At 36.6% G+C, this 22,842-nt stretch overlaps 1 protein-coding gene across 5 annotated transcripts in view; it reads left to right on the top strand.

Moving 5' to 3' along the window:
* The window catches only part of Gad1 (glutamate decarboxylase), an 89,893-nt gene that overhangs the window by 9,227 nt on the left and 57,824 nt on the right, over nt 1-22,842 (top strand). Inside the window, exons 1-3 of one of the 5 annotated variants that reach the window (XM_073987049.1) lie at nt 9,054-9,308; nt 9,683-9,740; nt 10,361-10,429. In XM_073987049.1, the coding sequence (XP_073843150.1) occupies nt 10,369-10,429 (61 nt within the window). In that variant the 5' untranslated portion in view covers nt 9,054-9,308; nt 9,683-9,740; nt 10,361-10,368. Of the gene's footprint in view, nt 1-9,053; nt 9,309-9,639; nt 9,741-10,360; nt 10,430-22,842 lie in introns of those variants that run through there. The other 4 variants (XM_073987045.1, XM_073987047.1, XM_073987046.1 and 1 more) reach the window with 4 other exon arrangements.

Raw genomic sequence — 22,842 nt, 5'->3', positions numbered from 1 at the left:
ACGTCGTTTGAAGCACCGCGATCGATTTTATGCACAATTTTTTGAACCAATTCACAGGAGCCTTTTTGTGAGCTATTGTCCAATTTTGCTGGATCTAACGAGAAAAATCCATTTATGCGACCAGGTGGAATAGATGCCCAAGGATGCCTCTATCTCACGGTATTTAACATGGCGATCTCGCAATATCCGTTCATGCACGGCATATTTTTTTCTGGCACAACGACCAACGGCCTTCGTTTTTTGGCGAGTGCCGACCACGGTTGAATTCATTAAACCAGTTTTTCATAGTCCTATAGGATGGTCCTTTATCTATATACAAAGATTAAATTTGTTCGATACACTCTTGCGGTGATTACCTACTTCAAAAGTTGGACGAAAATTTTCATAAGTAAATTCCTTTTTTTGCAAAGTGATTTTTTTCAAGTCACTGTAAACAACACATAACATGGTCGGACGACAAACTGTCCTGAGTAAGCCAAGGCTAAAAACTGCCAAACTATCCAAAAAAAATTCAAATGGCGCCTGGGAATACGCGGTGCTTCCTAGACCAGCTAGTTTTCGTGCAGTCCTAGTATCAGCTACCAAATTACTTTGGTGATCTCTACAAAAACCAGTCAGGTTGATGTTTTACTCTTTGGTAGAATTTTCGGACTTAATTCTCGATAATTTCACCCTCCCGCTTTTCTTCTTTCTTTCCCATTCTCCCGCTTGTTAAATATATTTTTGGTATGTTCATCCTTGCCTTCAGTTGGAGCATGAACGCCAATGTTAAAGAATTTGGTTTTTATCCCTATTGTGGCAAGTCTATTATTCACTGGGGTGAAGCTGGAGACCAGATGTTTTAACCTCCCACCAACAACAAATCCGCAACCAAACGCATGATTTATGTTATGGCCGCTTTAGGTGTTATTGTGACGCCTTCCCCAATCCATAGTAATTCCTGCATGACAGTAATATAGCATATATATTTTTCAAGTACATCTGGCGTAAACTGCACCTTCTCTATAAAGCAGCGACGACCGCAGAAATACAACCAAAGCGAAGACATGTATGAACGTATGAGTGAAAAAAGCAACAACCACATTATGTTTTTGTTTGTTTTCATTTATTTACACTGTACGTGAGAGAGAGAAGCAAATGCAAAAACAACTCAGTGGGCGCCCTCACTATACGATCTAAGCAAAGAAGCTCGTCCCTGCTATAAAGAGTGCAAACATTCCAGGTGCAGATTCGCAGATCAAAGTCCTTAAAACGTTTGCGGGGGCCAGGGGCCAAGAAATTTCTCCACTTAAAATTGTCAAGATAGGTGCATGTTTTGGAATAGCCCTCATATAAAGGTAACCCCGATTTTTGGTATTTTGAGGATTTTGGCTAAAATTTTTAACCAAACTAGCCGTTATTTGACACTTGAGGTTATCAGCGATTACGAAACTTCTCCATCAAAAATCGTCCACATAGGTCCATGTTTTAGTATATCCCCCATAAAAAGCTACCAAGAGATTGAATAAATTTTTAGATTAATTTTTTTGATTAAATTTATTTGGGGTATCCTTGGTTGAACAATTTTACTAGGCCAATGTGCAATCCAAGTTTTTGACGTTCTTATGGGTGAACGCGCGACATATGTTACCTCAATACCTTTTAACGGGTGTTAAAGCCAGCTCCGCAGGTAACACCACGAGAAGGTCAATTTTCACTTGAGATTAAAGAGAGACCAAGATGGATCCTGGGCATTGTAAACGGTCAGGGCCGTTGCTTGGTATCTTTTATCCCCTACGACCCCTCCCATTAACTGTATACTATGGAAAATTTTCATAAATTTGTCGATGGACATCAGAGATGGTCTGTATGACGATTTTTTAGGTTTTCGACGGTAAGAAAGTTGTAAACGTCGAAAACGTAATATACCCGTAGGAAACGTATAAAAAATAGTAAACGTCATAAACCTCAAAAAAATGCATGTTACTATCATATTTATACCCTCAGCATTTATGCCAAAGAAGGTATATACACTTTCATACGGGCCTCATCGAAATAACGGTTTTAGACCCCAAGTATGTTTGGACGAAAAGAGTTTCAGAAAATTTGGAGTCGATTTAGCACGATAACTCTCGAGCGGATGAGCCGATTTGGTCCAAGATTTGGATTTCGTAATATTTTGTCCAAACTTAGTTTAAGTTCGAAGATGGGCCATATCGGTCCACTCTTTCAGGTACCTCCCCCATAAAAGTTCGAAAATGTTCGGAAAAAGTTGTGCGCACTATAACTCTTGAAGGGAGAAACCGATTTGGTCCATACTTAGCACATCGTGAAATTTCTACCAGACATAGATGAGGTTCCAATATGGACCCTATCGGTCCACTCCTTCGGGTACCTCCCACACAAAATTTCGGAAAAGTTCAGTTTAGGACCTGCTCTCAAATCGCTTTGATTTTTGATGTAACAACTTGTTTTTGCTGCCCCCACTATTACAAGTTTTATCAGGTACAAGTCCATACTTCCTGAGAAAATAGCCCGAAGTTGTAAAAAACCAAGTGTAGTGGTTGGAGCGCACGATGACTCTCGAACGGATCTGCAGATTGGGTCCAACATTGTAATATTTTGTCCGAACTTAGTTAAAGTTCGAAGATGATCCATATCGTTCCACTCTACAGGTACCTCCCCCACAAAAGTTCAAAACTTATCACTAAAATGGTGCATACGATAACTCTCGAAGATAGTAACCGATTTGGTCAATACTTTGCACATCGTTATATTTCTACGAGACGTAGATCAGGTTCGAAAATCAATGTCAACTCCTTCGGGTACCTCTCACACAAAATTTCGGATAAATGCAGTTTAAGGTCTGCTATCGAACCGATTTGATCTTTGCTGTAACAATTTTTATTATCTGCCATTGCAACGATACAAGTTTTTTCAGTGGCAAGTCCATATTTCCTGAGAAAATAGCCCGAAAGCTGTAAAAACGTTCGATATTATGTTTTTCGTGGGGAAGTCCATGCTTTCAGACCAACTGAAATGAATGGTGGGCACCATATCTATCAAAAAGAATGACTCCCAAAATAACATCCACTTCCAAAATGGATTATGTCTTTCCATTCCTTCAAGTCCATCCTCCGCAACACTTTTGAGCTTCAAACCAAATATAATTCTTGTCGGCAAATTCCAAAAATGGGCCACAAAATACGGTGTTCACGGTTACATCATAGATGAGAAAAATCACAAAACAAAAAAAACGCCGGAGGAATTTTTAAATAAATCGCGATTCAAGTTGACATTTTTAGGGGTTTCTTAGGTTTTCACGATTTTGCATAGAAACCGAAAGTCCTATCAATATGGGACTAAAGAAAATGTTGTATCTATGAAAATTCTCTAAAAGACTGGCCTTTATGATAATTTCGTAGGTTTTACCGTTATTGAGATATAGAAGTTCAAAATGGGACAATGCATTGACTGTATCGCTTCCCTATAAAACAATGTCATACATGGTGCGCCTAAACTAATGTATTGTCCCAATTTGAACTTTTATATCTCAATAACGGTAAAACCTACAAAAATCCCATAAAGGTCAGTCTTGTAGAGAATTTTCATAGCTGCAACATATCCCAGCAAAATAAATTGGAAGTAGTGCAATGTAGACTAGTTCTTTCACGGCATGTTTTTATGCACTTCAAACGGAGTCGTGAAAAAGGCACTCCATTCCTCACATTTTAACCGCATTTGGATGCAATCCAAAGAATCACATCCATTTGTCACATTTTAACAACATCCGGAGGCAGTTCAACGGAGTCGTGAAAAAGGCACTCCAATTCCTCACAATTTAACAGCACCCGCATGCAGTGCAAACGGAGTCGTGAAAAAGGCACTCCGTTCACTACATTTTATTAGCAGTTGTTAGAGATCCCTACATGTACATAAATCAGTTTGTACATCTCTACAGGCAGCGGAATACATCTCCAAAAGAGATAATCGTGTTAACATTTCCAAACATTTGTTAATACCAACTAAATAATATTTAATTTGTGAACATTTTTCCGGTAACTCACGAGAAGAAAATTTCCCAATGGAGTGCTGTTGGAGTACATGTCGAAATCTTAACTGGTGATGGGAAGACAATATCAAACCCATTTAGCAGATGAAGCAAAAGTACTTAAGCTTGGATTAAATGAAGGTCGGAGGAAACACACATGTTTGCGATTGAATTCAATAGAGAATTTTCATAACTTGTGTTAATTTAATAAAGTTATTAATATTTTTGTTTTACACAAATAATAAATGCATTTTATTTTGTTATTCAAAACACGTGCTTTGGACTGCCTCCTATTCTACCCCAAAGGGTCAGTTAAAATGCAATGCCAAAGGGTCAGTTAAAATGCAGTGCCAAAGGTTCAGTTAAAATGCAATGCCAAAGGGTCAGTTAAAATGCGGTGCAATGGAGTGCCTCTTTCCGGGGTCACTCCCTTGTAAAAATCATGAGTGAAAATGCATAATTTGATGCACTTCCAAATCACTTGTACATATCATTTAACTGCCTCTTTGGAGGCAAACTTTTCGCTGGGATTCTTTAGTCCCATTTCGATAAGACTTGCGATTTCCTAGCAAAAACGGAATAACTTAAAAACACCTAAAAATGTCAACTTGAATCGCGATTTTTTTGTCTTTTAATTTTTCTCATCTATGAACATTGTAGTTTCAGAATCCACAAAAACTTCCCAGGTGTAAGCACCTTCCATTTAAGGTTGGTTCAAGAGCACCGTGTGTTGTGTGCTCTAATTAAACAGTTTTCGAAGAACTTGTGGTGAATTTATATTTGAAAAACATACAAAACCCAGCTCGGACTTTGTAGAATTGCTTATTTTTAACACTTTAAACTGAAATACGTAATCAAGATAAGTTATTGGTTGCTTATGTTGTATGTGAAAATTCGTGAGAGCTCTATGGCTATGGTCTAGTGAGAATATATGTATATATATATATATAAAATAGAAAAATGTTTGTATGTTTGTTTGTTTGTTTGAAATTTATAGACTCAAAAACCGCTAAACCGATCTTGCTGATATTTTCAGGGTATATTACTACATCGCCTGAAAGTAACATAGGCTATAAAAAGTTTCGAAATTCCGCTCTGATCCGGAGATATAGCATCAGAATCGGAGGTACCTCCAAAAAATTTAAATTTTGTATGCAAATATCTATAGAACGGTTACAGATACAAACTCCAAATTTGAAATGTGTGATGGATTTTAGCCTAAAAATAAATGTGCCAAAATATATCGAAATCGGTCCAGATTTGGATATATAGCTCCCACATATATTTTCGTCCGATTTCAAGTATTTGATGTACCAAACACGCTATATATGTCCGATTTCCATGAAATTTGGAATGTGTGAGTAAATTTGTTGTAGAAATGAGTATGCCAAATTATATTGAAATCGGTTCAGATTTGGATATAGCTCCTATATATATTTTCGGCCGATTTCCTGTATATGATGCACCCAACCCACTATGTAATGTGTGACTAAATTTATTGTAGAAATGAGTATGACAAATTATATTGAAATCGGTTCAGATTTGGATATAGCTCCTATATATATTTTCTTCCGATTTTATGTATTTGATGCACCCAACCCACTATGTATGTCCAATTTCAATGAAATTTGGAAAGTGTGACTAAATTTGTCGTAGAAATGAGTATGCCAAATTATATTGAAATCGGTTCAGATTTGGATATAGCTCCTATATATATTTTCTTCCGATTTCATGTATTAGATGCACCCAACCCACTATGTATGTCCAATTTCAATGAAATTTGGAATGTGTGACTAAATTTGTTGTAGAAATGAGTATGCCAAATTATATTGAAATCGGTTCAGATTTGGATATAGCTCCTATATATATTTTCGGCCGATTTCATATATTTGATGCACCCAACCCACTATGTATGTCCAATTTCAACGAAATTTGGAATGTGTGACTAAATTTGTTGTAGAAATGAGTATGCCAAATTATGTTGAAATGGGTTCAGATTTGGATATAGCTCCTATATATATTTTCGGCCGATTTCATGTATTCGATGCACCCAACCCACTATGTATGTCCAATTTCAATGAAATTTGGAATGTGTGACTAAATTTGTTGTAGAAATGAGTATGCCAAATTATATTGAAATCGGTTCAGATTTGGATATAGCTCCTATATATATTTTCGGCCGATTTCATGTATTTGATGCCCCAAAGACGCTATGTATGGCCAATGTGTAACTAAATTTGATGTGGAAATAATTATTGAAATCGGTGTTGATTTGACTATAGCTTCCATATTTATTTCAATGAAATTTGTGCGGTATCTATATCTATAAAAGAGGAAAATGTTTGTACGTTTGTTTGTTTGAAGTTTATGGACTCAAAAACCGCTGAACCGATCTTCCTGAAACTTTTAGAGTATATTACCACATGGCCTGAAAGTGTCACAGGCTATATAATTCTTAAAAGTTCCGCCCCGATCTGGAGATATAGCCTCAGGATCGAAAGGTACCTCCAAAAAATGTAGACTTTGTATGCTGATATCTAACGAACGATTATCGATACAGTCTTCAAATTTGGAATGTGTGACGGAATTGGGTCTAAAAATAAATTTGCCAAAATAATTTGAAATCGGCTCAGATTTAGATATATATTTTCGGCCGATTTAATGCATTTGATGCATAAAACACGTTTTGTATGCCGAATTCCAATGAAATTTGGAATGTGTGACGGAATTTATTGTAGAAATAAATGTTCCAAACAATTTTGAAATCGGTTCAGATTGGGATATAGCTCCCATATACATATATTTTCGGCCGATTTCATGTATTTTCTACACCGAACACGCCATGTATGTTCAATTTTGACGAAATTTGGAATCTTTGACGAATTGATCCTAGAAATTAGTTTGCCAAATTATAATGAAATCGGATCAGATTTGGATTTACCTCCAATATATATTTTTGGCCGATTTCATGTATTTTATGCAGTAAACACCTTATGTATGTCCAATTCCAATGAAATTTGGAATATGTGGCGGAAATTGGCCTACAAAAAAAATGGTAAATTATATTGAAAGAATTTCAGTCAAAAGAATTTCAGGAAATGCACGAACGTACAAATCCATTGATACTGTGGCAACTGAAGACGACGGGGTTACCTATCCAGTTGAATTCCTAAATTCGTCGGATCTTCCAGGCTTTCCACCACATAATTTAGTGCTAAAAGTTGGTGTTCCTATTATTTTTATTAAGAAACATAGACCGACCTCGCCTATGCAATGGTACAAGGTTAACAGTAAAAAAACTACATAACTATTTAATTGAGGCAACGATTATTACTGGGAAGTATATAGGTTCAGATGTACTGCTGTTGCTAATAGCAACAGAAACGCCCTTCAATTTTAAAAGATTGCAGTTTCCTGTACGTTTGGCATTTGCAATGACTATAAATAAATCCCAAGGACAGACTCTTCGTGTATGCGGCCTAAATTTAGCATGTTCTTGCTTTTCTCATGGTCAGCTCTACGTTGTATGTTCACGTGTTGGTAGACCGGCCGATTTTTTGTTTACGCTCCTGAAGGAAAAACAAAAAACATTGTATATCCTAAAGCATTACAATAAATACTTTACTTTAAATTTTTGAATTTGATTTCTTTCTGATTTCAAAAAATCCGTAAAATTTCAAATGCATATCAATCTAAAGGGGTAGTGAAGCGCACCGGGTTCAGCTAGTGGTATATATATATGGATCGTCACATGCACGATTTTCCGTGGTCCAAAATAATACAATGATGGGAGCAACTCCAGTTTTGGAGAAATGTGCGAAATGATAATAATAATTATTGTAACAGACATACTAACATTTCTTATTTTCCTCCAAATTGTCTGAAAAGCATCAAAACATGTACACTTACCATAACATTTTATGGACGAGACATGTACTTTTCTGTAAATTTTTATGACCTCGATATAATTTTTTAATATGACATATTTTTAACATATAGCCAATGGCTACTGTCAAATTTAATATGTTTTATTCGTTTACACCCAAATGTTTAATGTTAATGTACAAATTTCTTGGCAAAACGACACATATTTTGACACAAATTGCAACAACAGTCAAGCATTTGTCATATACGGGTATAACATATTTTCAACAACATAAAATCAAATTGTGCTCTTGTTATAGCAATGTCCTTCTTCTTTGTTATTGGTATCCTTGAAGCGAAAAAAAATAATAGAAAAATCCTTCAGATTGTTTGTGGCAAATAAAATTGTAATCTCATAACTATAGGGAAGGTTGCTTCTTCCTCCCTCTCCTGATGACCTATTTAGATGATGAATGATGGAGCAAAAGAAAATTACTCCATTGAAAACTAATGTCCTTTTTAAAATGTTTATATTTCTCCCATATTTATTTTGATGAAAAAAAAAAATGATAAACTTAGCCACATTCTTAAAGCTTAATATTAAATTTTGCCAAGAACTGATTAAGTCCTTTTTAATCCTTTTAAATTCAAGCATTTGTTATTTTTATGAAATACTCATATAAAATAAGGGACAACTTATACACACTGCCACAGCATGCTTTATAGATAAACAATTACTTAAGCTACGCAAAGTTTACTTTTTAAAATCAATGCAAAAAAACGAAATCCCCTCCCCAGTCCCCTTAAAAAATGTCTAACAAAAAAGGTGTGTCCTTGTGAAAATTCCCCAAAACAAAAACAAAACTACACATTTATTTAAAGCGCCAAACTCCGCCCTCTTTTTACATAAAAACAATATGGCCTTTGCTGTGTGACGTCATCATTTTTTTGTGTGTGGAGCATCAAGGATGCCACAGTTCGTTCGTTTGGGGATAGCTTCTTATATACAGCAGCATGACAAAGTAAATGTACGCTATGCGCAGTTCATTGCAAATTGGGGGATTATATTTCATTTAAAGGGGGGTTGTTGGGGATGCGTTTGGGGGCTCCTGCTGATACGAAGCCATTTTGAAATAATGGCTTCGTAGGAGACTTAAACATAGCATATACCACACAGCTCCTCAGAACGTCGAACAGTAAAGCAGCTCTTTCCTTTTTGTGTCCGTCCCGAATTTCTTTGTAAAACGGCTGGAGTTCAGATTGTGAAAAAAAATTTTAAAAATATTTTCACATACAATTTTGTGATAAATTCCAAAAAAAAGAACAGAGAACAAATTTTAAATTTTTTCTTCATAAAAAGTGCTTTAAATCTTTAACAGATTCCTTTGATTTAAAATCCAAACAAGAGAAAAAAGTGAGAAAGAAATGTTTTGAAATGTATAACCTATAAATGTTAACCAACAACTAACTAACATTAGATGGCTTTTTTAGTTGGAAATAAAAAAAAAACTCAAAGGAAAAAAATGTTTAGTTTAAAATGTAGTGCTTATTGACACAATGTATTGATGAATAATACTTATAAATTTATTTTTAAAGAAAAATATTTTTTATTACTAATATGTTTTACATTTTTGTTTGCAATAACTAATCGAATCATTTGCTCTTTACGTTGAATCACTCATTTGTTACGTTCGATTTTTTTACATATATTTTTGTCTTATTAATAACTCAAATCGTTCATTCAGCTCAAAACTTTGCATTTCTTTCTATCGACATCGTTATTGTAAGAAATCAGTCAAAGTGATTTTCTTAAGGCAATACATCGAAGATCTCCGCAAAATAATTGGTAAGATTATCATTTCTCTATACTGGCTTTAAAGAAACCAAACCAAAAAAAAAAAAAATAAAAAATAAAAAAAAGACTACAACAACAACAAAAACACGAACAATAAAACTTACAACAACAAATAAAATGGCAAAGGATACAAACAACAACTACTACTAGTACATTAAAAGTCTCACTACATAAAAATCCCTGTTCCCCCATTCCCTAATTCAAATGTCATTTACATAAAGCATTCTCCTACATTCTCCTACACACTCACTCACACATTTGCGCACTTGCATTTTATCCTGTCTGCTACTGTTATCACAGCCTCCTCCCTCCCCCACCAATGTATAACATTCACATTTAACCTTCACAAGTCCTTGTAAATAAACGACCTTATTTTTTTGGTCCTCCTCTTCATTCCAATAAAGTCCGAGAGAAAGACAAGGCAAACATTTTGTCATTTCCATAATTATCATATCCTTCTTATTTTCTCTTTCTATCCATGGTTTATATACAGTGTTATTGTTATATAATCAAGGATTTTTAGTGCATGTCCTTTGTACAAAAGTTAAATTTAAAACAAAAATGTTGTTAATTGAATTAAAAATTATTTTTGCATTTTCATTTCGTTTCAGAGGAGAAAATGTCGCTCAATCCAAACGGGTACAAACTTTCCGAAAAAACGGGCAAATTAACAGCTTTTGGTAAGTACACCTATTTTATGAAAAGTTGTATATACCCATCATTACTTCATGCATTACCGAGTAATGAGTGCTCATTACACTCCGCATTATCAAGCAGTACATATATAATGGTTTACACATATTTACTTACTTCCCTACGTACTACTTACTTACTGAATAATGAGTACGATGGCACAGAGCTAGTGTGTCTGACTACAAATCCTAGGGTTGTGTGTTCAAAGCTCACTGTCGGCATGGGATTTTTTAAATAATATTACGAAGATATGTTGATGTAAATATACCCAGCAAAATTTTCGATGCCAAAGATGTCATTCAATCATGGGTGAAAGTGATCCGGCATGTCATCTTTTTAGCATCTTCATCGATGAATTTTATATGAGCGTGGACCCCAAAAGATGCTATTCATTTTTGGATCCAAAGCATGTCATTTACACTAATGCCTTGACATGTCATTTTCACCAATGATTTGGCATGTCATTTCCACCAATGCTTTGGCATGTCATTTTCACCAACTCTTTGCAATGACATTATCATTACGACGAGAGTTTTAAAAACGTTGTTTGTGATTTCGAGTCTCCGACAACATGAAGCCTATTGTAAATAATTAATATTATATATTTAGAAAAATGTTATAAATAAAAACACAATATTCATCTCTATTGGATCGATAGAATGGGTTCAAATGCTGGTGAAAAGATCGGATCTTTCACGACTTCCTTTGCATGGGTTCAAATGCTGAGGAAAAGATCGGATCTTTCACGACTTCCTTTGCATTTGTTCAAATGCTAATGAAAAGATCGGATCTTTCATGACTTCATTTGAACCAATGCAAAAGATGCCATGAAATCACGTCATCGCATGGAACCCCTTCCCTCAAATTTTGCTGGGTATGTATGTGTTTAAACAACCCTTACTGTTCGTACGAGTGGCCTAATATATAGTGTGTTTGGCTACAAATCAGAAGTTCGTGTGTTCAAAACCAGTAAAGACCGAAAGACAAGAAAATGAAGAAAAAAAAAACAAAAAAGTGGAGTGTTGAATTGGAATATGTTTTCACCTCAATTGTTCTAAAACAGAATATTTTTTAGCTGTTTTTCCGATTACCGGTACGTGGTTAATTAAATATGTACTTACACAACATATGTATTTAAGCAAATACTTCCTTCCTATGACATCCCCATGTAATAATAATGACATTTACGGTCAATTTGTAAGTAGTTGCAACTGTCAAAATTTACTGAATAAAGTCATTACTTGGTAATCACTTTTTTTGCTGGGTAGCCACGAGCCCATTACAATTCAAATGTGAAATAACTTCTCCAGCCAATGACATTTTCAAGATATCGTTGATAAGTATTGGAATCTATAGCCAATTTCCAAGCTCTACTACACGAACAGCTTTGAAATGACAAAGAGAGCAGCCCAATTCTGAAATGGAATAACGTTGTTACGAACATAGTACACCTTACAGGTACCTTCTTATATGACTGAATAATTCATGGGAATTTGTAGACACTGAAAGATTTAGGAGGCTGTCCAGCCAGATCCATGGACATACAAAAAGCTTGCACTGCAGCTAGTTGACAATTTTGTGATTAGGTCTAGAATATTTTTGAGAAATTGCAGAATCTTGCCTTACAGTGAGTCAAATAGAATTAGTCGGCTTTGATAATAGCTGAATACCCTCAGCCTATGACCTTACAAAAACCAAGAAGAACAAGTAAAAAAGTGTCAGTCGGCTTTGCCGACAGATATATACCCTCAGCCAATGTGAAGTGAAACTTTCACCTACGGACAGATCGAATGTATTTAAGGTCTCTTCAGAATTTTGTGGCCCTTTTTGGACATTTGAACTTGCCGACAAAAATGTGGATTAGGAATAAACTGCACTAAGACACAAATGTTAAACCTGTGTGGGGAGGTACCCTTAGGGACGACCAATCTAAATTTTGACAAAATAATTGGAGATCCAAAGTTTGGACCAAAATGGTTGCCCCATTCAAGTGATATCGTACTAGCATTTTTGTGACATTTTTTAAATATTGGGGAGAAGTACCGAAAGTTTTAGACCGGTATTGCCCCATGAAACTAAGTTTGGATATAATATGACGAAGACCAATTGTTGAACCAAATCTGTTGAACAGTTCGAGGGTTATCGTGCTCTCCGACCGCCACATATGTTGACAGAGGGGTTTTTTAAACCTTTCGAGCTGTTTTTCCAATAAATATGGACTTGCCCTAGAAAAAACTTTTACAGTCGTAATGGAGGTAGCGACTGCAAATCGCTTCAACAAAAATCAAAAATCTAGGCCACAGCCAATCTATCTATCATAACTACTGAAAAAGTAGGCATTGCAATTCATGAAGGTAAACCCCCTTTGATTGTACATGCGTATGTATTGAGAAATTGATTTGTAGACAAGACACTAGGGTGACTTGATAAAGAAAAAGACTTCAATAAAATACTTCATATTTACAAAATTGTAAAAATGTGTGTATAAATCAGTGTCGACCACAATATTTCCATCAATACTAAAGCATATGCCTATGCATGGGTGAAAAAAAACAACAACCACATGATATTCATCGTTTGTTTATATACACTTACACTGTACGTGAGGGAGAGAAGCAAATGCAAAAACAACTCAGTGGGCGCCCTCACTATACAAAAAAGCAAAGAAGCTCGCCCCTGGTATAAATAGAAGTTATCAAAATCAGCCTTTGTCTTCTAGCCATTAATTAACATTCAAAATACCCCTGACGAGCTTTGGCAACCACCAAGCGAAACGGTCCGTAGGGTAATTGGTCGAATGTGTGTTGTGGTATAACGCTAGAATTCATTTTTCAAAACAAAACTCCTTAGGCCATGTTAGCTCGATTAATCCATAAAAAAATCAAAGTGATTCGAGAGCAGGTCTTAAAGTGAATTTATCCGAAATTTTGTGTGAGAGGTACCAGAAGGAGTAGACAAATATAGTCCATATTCGAACCTGACCTATATCTGGTACACGCAGAGAAAAAATATTTTTCGCTTTTGTTGGAACAAAAATGTTTGTTTTGGTTCCAAAAATGTATTTGTTTTGTTCAAACATTGTAAACCAAATCCAAAAATACCATCTTTTGTTACAAACATAGAAAACAAAAACAACTTTCGAATATCCGCAATATTGTAAAAATCGTTAACAATGCCGATTGTAGGAACTATCATAATCTACTTTTGTTTACTAAAAGTATTGTCAACCCAGAAAAACCAGCCCAAAAATGTTTGATTTGAGTGTATATACTTCTCATATACACTTTTCACATAATTTGGATATAAATGTCGCGTATAATATTGCAATCATTGATGAACACAAAATATATGGTTTGCTGCATTGGCTGACAACAAAGACAAACAAAAAGCCACAAGCACCCACCACAACATAATAATTAAACACCATAACAAACTCCGGTATAACACCAAACCTCAAAGCACAATGAAGATAGAAGAATGAACAAAACAGAAACAAATAAAAACAAGAGTCTCATTGTTGGTATACATACACACAAAAACAAAGATAAAGGCATCATGTCATACAAACAAAACTCACCATAACTGTTTTTTTTCAACACGGCATCGAATAGCGAGAGAAGAGAAAAAATTGTCGAAGAAAAGAGAGAACTATTGTCCAGTTGACAAAAACTATTTTTGGATTTAACAAAACCCAATTGTTGGAACCACAATACTACATTTGGAATTTAACAATATCTTTACAATACATATTTTGCTCTTCGAATATTGTTGGATCAATCATATTTTTTCTCTGCGTGTAGATATATTAGAATGTGCAAAGTATGGATTACTCCTTTCAAGAGTTATCGTGCGCAAAATTTTTCGAGCATTTTCGAAGTTTCGAGCTACCTGAAGGAATGGACCGATATAGACCATCTTCGAATTTAAACTATGTTTTGATGAAATATTACGAAGGCCAAATTTTGGACCGAATCGACAGATCCGTTCGAGAGTTATCTTACGCTCCAACCACCACACAAGGTGTCATAGGGGTTTTTGCACCGTTCCGGCCATTTTCTCAGGAAGTATGGACTTGCCCCTGATGAAACTTGTACCGTGGTATGGGGGGAAGTGAATACAAGTCGTTGCAACCAAAATCAATGCGATTCGAGAGCAGGTCCTATACTGAACTTATCCGAAATTTTATGTGGGAGGTGCCCGAAGGAGTAGACCTATTGAGTTCATATTAGAACCTCATCTAAGTCTGGTACATATTTCACGATGTGCAAAGTATGGACCTAATCGATTACTCCCTTAAAGAGTTATCGTGCCCACAAATTTTCCGAACATTGTGGAACTTTTGTGGGGGAGGTACCGGAAGGAGTGGACCGATATAGCTCATATTCGAACTTAAACTAAGTTTGGACGAAATATTACGAAAGACAAAATTTGATTCGAATCGGTTCATCCGTTCGAGAGCTATCGTGCGCACCAGCCAGACAAACAGACAGACGGACGGACATTGCTAAATCGACTCCAAATTGTCTGAAACACATTTCGTCCAAACATACTTGGGGTCTAACACCATTATTTCGATGAGGCACATTTTGCCCGTATGAAAGTGTATATACCCTTTCTGGCCTAAAGGCTGAGGGTATAAAAAGTAGGAACGGCGTTAAGTTCCAACTGTTAGTTTCCTTTCGTTTATGAAAGTACTAAGCTCTTCCTTTTATTCCTTGCAGGAGCAGAATGTCCTAACTGATAATACTCCCTTTAAAAGAGCTCATATGGGGCGTCATTGTTGTCCTTCCAAAACATGGACCAATATCAAGAATTTTCGGAATTGGGCTTTTGAATCCTCTGACAACACATAATATTGAATTACAGCAATATCGGTTCGAATATTTGATAAAAACCCTTGATACCTATGTATGGATAGTTTTTTTTTGCGTGTAAGTTGTCCGTCTTGTAGGAATACAAACTTTCAATTAACAACCAATTCGGTAGCCATTTCGGTTGGATTTTGAGGTCCCTACATTCAAAATACCAAAATATGGGGAGGTACCATTCTATGGGGCTATGCGAAGACGTGCAATACCAAACAATTTTAGGAGGAAAGATGTATACCCCCAACGGAGACTAAATACCAAATTTCAGCCATTTCACTAGAATATTGACAAACTTCAAAATACCGAAAATCGGGAGGTACCGTTCTATGGGGGCTATATGAAGACGTTGACCTACAAATTTCAGATGGAAAGTTGTTTACCTCTAACGAAGACTAAATACCAAATTTCAGCCATTTCGGTGAGGCTAAGCCTACAAAATGACATATGCAATTATATCCTCCATGTTATTGTGGAGGGTATAAAAAATATATCGTTGTACATTCGGAAGAAATATTACGATTTTCAAAGTTTCGAGCCAATTCTGATATTAAATTTGTTGTTGTAGCAATGCAAATATGTTTTGTCGTATATCTTTCAGTAACCATTATCTTCTGAGTCCAGATTAAAAAATTCTGCGACCTGGTCTGGTTGCGTCCATAAAGAATCTGGAGACAGGTGGGTGTGTTTATTATGGCAGTTAAACAAACAATTCGGACTAAATACTACTTGAGTCTGCTTAATTATAATATATAAATTGTTCCACAAACATCCCAGACGGGACAGGGGAGACTTCTCTCATATCAATGAGTGCACCCCGATTCATATTTGCTCAACGATATAGGACCTACTGTTTAAAGCCGAGTCCGAACGGCGTGTCTTACGACACCACTTTATAGAGAAGTTTTACATGGCTGAAATACTCAGGAAATGTCGCCTACATACTGAGGGGTATTTTGCCACCGTTGAAAATGTTGATGTTGCCTGGCCGGGGAATCGTACCCACGACCTTCTCCGTGCAAGGCGGGTGTGCACACCATTGCACCACGGTGGCACCCGAGTCTGCCTAATTAATTGGGTTAAAACCACTCGTCTTTGCCTTGGCAGCTGGCGTTCTCCTGCTGTGAGGGCTCTGATCTAGCCCTGATTTGATCAGCTAGCCTCATTGATCTAGATCCCTGATGGCCAAACCATTGCTGCTTACGCAATTAGCAGCAGAACACAAAACGACCACCATTAGTTTTACAAACAAGCTGCGTAAGCGCATATAACACAAATGCCTATGCACACGTGCACAGGATTTAATGATGCTTTTTCTCTGCTGGCCAACAATGATCTAGATGTTTTCTTTTGTACCTTTTGTCTAGATTCTAGATCGTGGCGTGCCTAGGTGGGAGAACCTGTTCCCTGGATTGTGACAGGGATGCTCACAGCGATAACACAGCAGGTATGACATCGACAGCATCTTGTTGTGCTTTTTCACTGGTGTCATGAGGTGACACCATATAGCAGTCCCTATGGTAACATTCGGGCAAGTTCGAATATTCATCCACTGTGTAGCGCTAACATTTGCTTACGACATGTTTTCTTTGTCAGCACTCAAGTGTTGCCGGCCAGCGACTTGAGGACGTCGTTCATACTTCTGATCTTATAGCAAATAGCTGTGGATTTCGCGGACGACTTAAACATGGTATCGAACATTACACTCAATATCTCTGGGGTAGTTAGTGTTCAGCACGAGGACGCCATCGACCAATATGTTCAGAGGGAGCCTCGTTTCAGCCGTATATACAGGTATATAATTGAGCAAATATGAATCGGGGTGCACTCGTTGATATGAGAGAAGTCCCCCCTGTCCCGCCTGGGATGTTTGTGGAACAATTATATATACAGGTTAAACAGTTTCGGATATATCATATATATGTTTTAAACACGAATGAAGCGAAGTTTTCTCTATGTCCTTGAACAGTTTGACATGGTTGATGATATCGAAAGCCTGCGATAGATCATGAATGTTTGGTCCTCCAATGATATGTGCAGATGTTGGGCAACTGGGAAACTGTTTCATATCTCAGCCTGTCCGATTCGGCTCTGCTGGAATACTTGCCTGACTTCAGTAGCTGGAGAACCCTGCCAACTTTCCAGGTTTCTGGTACAATATGGGGGATTGATGATACTTGTCAAAGACTTAACTACGGGTTCAACCAATTGCTTAAGCATTACCAGTGAGATTTCGTTTGGGTCCATCGATTTTCGGATGACATCTGTAACATCGTTCATCGTAAGTTGTGGCGGTAGCTCCTGCTTATACGGTGCTCAACAGTCCTTCTAGCCAGTTTCTGCTAGGTAGCAGGCGACACAAGCTGTTATGATGTCCTGGAATATTCTCACAGGTAGCCAAGCATCTGAGGGAATGGACAGCTCTCTGAAGCGGTGATTGGTAAATTCTCTTAACTCTTGCCAATCAGTTTTTCCATGATATAGAAAAGTACGGTTGTCAGAGGTTATGAAAGCAAGGGATATGTTAACGGAAACGGGTTGTCAGGACACGTAATTTATCAGAACGTGACCTCAATATCCCTTCGAAATGGCTGAAATTTGGTATTTAGTCTTTCTTGGGGTATAAAACTTTTCGCCTGAAATTTGTCGGTATTGGCCCATGTCTTCATATAGATGAATGATTACTATTTTTTCTTAATTTTTAAAAAATGAAATTTTTTCAATGAAAAAGTAATCAAAACGATGCCAGAAGAATTTTCCGAATTTCGTGTAAGAGGTACCAGAAGTAGTGGACAGATATAGTCCATATTCCAACTTAATACATGCGTTGGATGAAATAACACGATGTGCAAGGTCTGCACCAATCAGAAATTCCCTGCGAGTATTATCAGAAAAATTTTGATCTTTTATGGGCGAGCTACCCCAAGAAGTGAACATATATTACCCATCTTCGAAATTAAAATAAAAAAAAAAATAAAATATTTCTATACCCAAAATTTGGTTCGAATCGGTTGATCCGTTCGAGAGTTATCGTGCGCACCAGCCAGCCAGACGAACGGACATGGCTAAATCGACACCAAAGTGTCAGAAACGAATTTCGTCGAAACATAATTGGGGTCTAAAACCGTTATTTCGATGAGGCATATTTTTGGTCGAATCAAAGTGTATATACCCTCTCCAGACTAAAGGCTGAGGGTATAAAAAGTTCAAGAAAATCGAAAAGTCAATCATTGTTAAAAAAATTATTTTAAATATTAAATTGCGAAAATTGCATCCAAACCCACTGTGCAAATTGTTTTCCTATTTTTTATTAAATAGCTGACAAAACAACGAAAAAATATTTTAAAATTGGACCAATATTATAGTTGCATATAATTTTAACAGAATTCGACTTTTTCAAGTCGCGATATCTCTGCAACTGGTAGTCAAAAAAAAAATCTATAAATATACTAAAAGGTTTTGCTGAACAAAACTGAACAATCAAAAACCACTTTTTAAAAAGGTTTCCGATTTCACTCAGAAATCCCCATATGTATGTGCTTCCGTACACAAACGTTTCTAATGCGGGGCATACACTATACTGCCAAACTGCACTGCCAAATGAACCCTTGTGTACGTGTGTGATTGAATAGTGTGTGGCATTCCTTCAATCCATATTCCAAAAATGATGAATTTTCCTCCAAAACTCGATTTTGGGTTGAAGTTTTCCAATTTTTTTAATTTCCTCACAAATAATATTTGTTGTTTTCAAAAATTATTTGTTGGTTACTTGGAAAATAAACAAAATTCATCGGATTGAAAGGGGTTCATTTACAAAATCAAAACTATTTTGATTTCAATCCTGCCAAAACTACTCCCAAATACATTGACAAAAACTTCAAAATTTACTAATACTATTACAAATGCTGTCGTGCATGCCCATAGTGTATGCCCCGCATAAAACTTTTTAAATTCTAATGCGAAATATTTTGAATTTTCGAAAATTCTCTGTATCCATTATAAACATATTTTGTATGTAAACAAAATTCCTAACCGATATCTTTTTTTAACTACAAAGGTCTCATATGTTACCCATTCCGCAATACCAATAACAAGGATAGTTTTTTGAAGACAATGACCCCCGATTTCTATAAAAAAATTATCTTTACATAATACATCCTTCAAATACAACTATTGTGTGTCCAAAATAGTATCCCCCTCAAAAAATATATCAAACATCACACAGAAAAAAATATGTTTACTCAGATGATTACAGTTCTTAAGGACATCGCTGTGTTAAATGAGCAAATAAATGCACATAAATACTTACCATTCTACCATTTACTAACAATTGTCCATACATACATACATTGTATAATACATATGTTACACATGTCAAAAGCACAAATCTTAAATGTCCTTAAAACTAGCCGAAAACAAAATGTTTGCAAAAAAGTGAAAGCGGCAAAGAAAACAAAAACATTTCTTGCAAATAAATATCCTTACAATAAAGAACAAAATACAATAGTGAGTGGCCACGAATGCTTAGAGGATAAACATTTTTGCCGTCGACAAAAGCAAAAGCAGCCAACAAAATGGTAACATTGTAACTCATAACTCAAGTGTCCTTAATGTCCAGGACACTCGTTGGCTCATTGTGATAAATCACTTTTGCGAACAACATTTGATGGGTGAAACGGTTTGGCTGTGTTTGGCACGCCAGTCAGAGATTTCGTGTGTGTATTTTTTATTAAGCGAGAAGGACGAAAAGTCAAACGTGTGGACCACCAACCACCACCACCAAGTCAAGCCAGCCAGCCACCTTCCGCACATCCGTTGCAGGCATAGCAAATGTTCAAGACTTAAATTGAAATAAAACAAACATAAACCGTTTAGTCACAGGATATTACCTACACTCGGTTTCTCTTTTGGTGTGGTGTGGTGTGGTGTGGCACTCGCTTTTACTAGTCCCCCAACTTGTGTAGTGTGGCATTTTGTTTAAAGCTTCTGCCACTAGTTGGGGGATGCAATGTTTTGTTTCATTTTTCCTTTCTCTGAGTTTGCATTTAGCAGCATAGCCTTCGCCAAAGAATTCCAGTCATCATCATTCGACAACAATTTATTTTCTCTGGAATTTTTAAGGAATTTTTTGATTAGACAACAATTTGTTACGTTTTCTTCGCCCAGTATTTTATGTTCACTGTTTCGAATTTGGAATTTGAATGAGTCTGACTATAAAGGATAAAGAATGTTGGTTTTCGAAATGTGTAAAATTTAAATTAAATTTTCAGTGATGTGTTTAAATTCGACACATTCGATGCGGCATTTGAAAACATGTCCCACCTCTGTCCTTGACAGTGCAATTTAAGTGAGGTTATATAGGACGCTTCCCAAATATATATAATTCGGTTTAAACCAATTCCGTCCAGACGGTTTTTGTCTGCCGATACTATTTGTACCAAATAAAACGATGTTTCCAATAATTTGAGCTATCATGACCTAAGAAGTTTGTATTTAAAAAGTGAATTCCACCGAAGTCCCACATAGTATATATGAAGTACTTTTGAAGCGTTTTTTCTATCAAAGTCCACCTAGTGTCTTGCCTAGAATCATTTCTCAATACCCACACATATACAATAGAAGGTTTTTTTCTTCATGATTTATATTGTAATGTATTCCTGTTCGGAAGCTTGACAGATTGGCAGTGGCTTAGAACGCCAAGACGTTCGCAACATTGTCTGTTTGTTGACGAGGACCCAGATTAAAAACCCCAGCCGCGTCAGCCTGGTTCATGCTGTGAATTTTAAGTTATTGTTGTCTTATTATGACGATGGCCACTATTTATGAATGTTTTTAATTACTTGCCACCCCAGGTTACCACCGTGGTGCAATGGTATGCACACCCGCCTTGCACGCTTAAGGTCGTGGGTTTGATTCCCCGGCCAAGCAACATCTAACAATTTTTAAGGGTGACGACATTTCCTGAGCATTTCAGCCATGTAAAACTTCTCTACAAGTGGTGTCTTAAGACACGCCGTTCGGACTCGGCGATAAACTGTAGGTCCCATATCATTGAATTAATATGAATCGGGGTGCACTCATTGACATGAGAGAAGTCTCCCTTGTCCCATCTGGGATGTTTGTGGAACAATATATTTTTAATTACTTGAGCTTTCATGACCTAATGAGTTTGTATTGAAAAAGTGAATTCTAGCGAAGTCCCACACACCCATATTGGTTGGGTCGTTTCGCTGGAGTTAGGTTTCGTTTAGTTTACGATTCTACAATGTTTTATTACACTGTGCAACATTTTTAAGGTGATCTTGTGCAAACAATTCGAACTGAGTATTTTTTGAAAGTACAGACCCAAACGACAAGAAACCCTAGTTGGGTTTTGTTGTGTCAGATCCAGCTCGGATTTTATGGCCCCATCTAAACATGGTTAAATATACGTAGATTTACTCTATTCAGGTTACTCTTTACTTCTCTGAATGTTTTAATTATGGGTCTGAATTACAACCCAACTCGCCCACCTGCTACTCTCCCGTATTTATACTCGCTCTCTGATGCATAGATTGTGCTTGCATCTTCAATGAAGAATGTGCCACAATGATCACGCGACATGCTAGTCGATTCGCAAAGGCACATACAAACAGACGCATGAATGTAAATAAATGGACAGATGTAATAAATAAACAAGTGAGCAAAGACTATAGTCGGGACGGGGCCGACCATGTGTTACCCTACACCACTAAACCTGTGCATAAGCTTTTCACTGGTAAACATTTCTTTTAGAGAATATAATCCTACTACCACCAAACATAATATGCCTCTTTCTCTGTGGAACCCCCAAATCAACCAAAATTTGGTGACCGATCAAAATTACGGCCTTTAGCGTGATTGCAAAAAATGGAAGAATTGGATGCATTACCGACTATTGTGGTATCTCCCCTGTTTGACCACCTTCGCCAACCTACTTTACACCATTGTAAAGGTAATATTTTCTTCTTCCATTGACAGGCTTTGCCGTTGGAATACGCCTACTAGAAGCCGATATATTCACAAAGAATAAAACTTTGAATTTGTCTCCACATGAGCTTTTCCCCATTCCGACTCCTAAATATTATCCGACTGTCACCAAAATCAATAGACTTCTGAATCTGTGGGCCCCATTAACCCCCAAAATTTCTTGACTATCCGATCAAACTTTCAACATGTAGCGTGATTACAAAAAATGGAAAAATTGGATATATTACTGACTTTTGCGATATCTCGGTTTTTTGCCCACTTACGCCAATACACTTTGCATCAATATAAAGGAGATCTTTTCTTCTTCCATTGGCGGGCTTTCCTTTTGGAATACTCCTACCAGAAGCGGAGATATTAGCATAAGAAGAAAACGTTGCCTTTTCTCCACATAAGTTTTTTGCTTATTCCGACTCCTGAATATTATCCGACTATCACCAAAATCAATAGTCTTCTTCCTCTGTGGGACTCGCATTAACTCCCAAAAAATTCGTGGCGATCTGATCAAAATTGCGACCTGTTGCGTGATT

This window comes from Musca autumnalis, unplaced genomic scaffold (genome assembly GCF_047663935.1).
Source record: "Musca autumnalis isolate F117 unplaced genomic scaffold, ASM4766393v1 scaffold_4, whole genome shotgun sequence".
Lineage (NCBI taxonomy): Eukaryota > Metazoa > Arthropoda > Insecta > Diptera > Muscidae > Musca > Musca autumnalis.
Note: the sequence above shows the minus strand (reverse complement) of the source record. Positions and strands in the feature narration are given on the sequence as shown.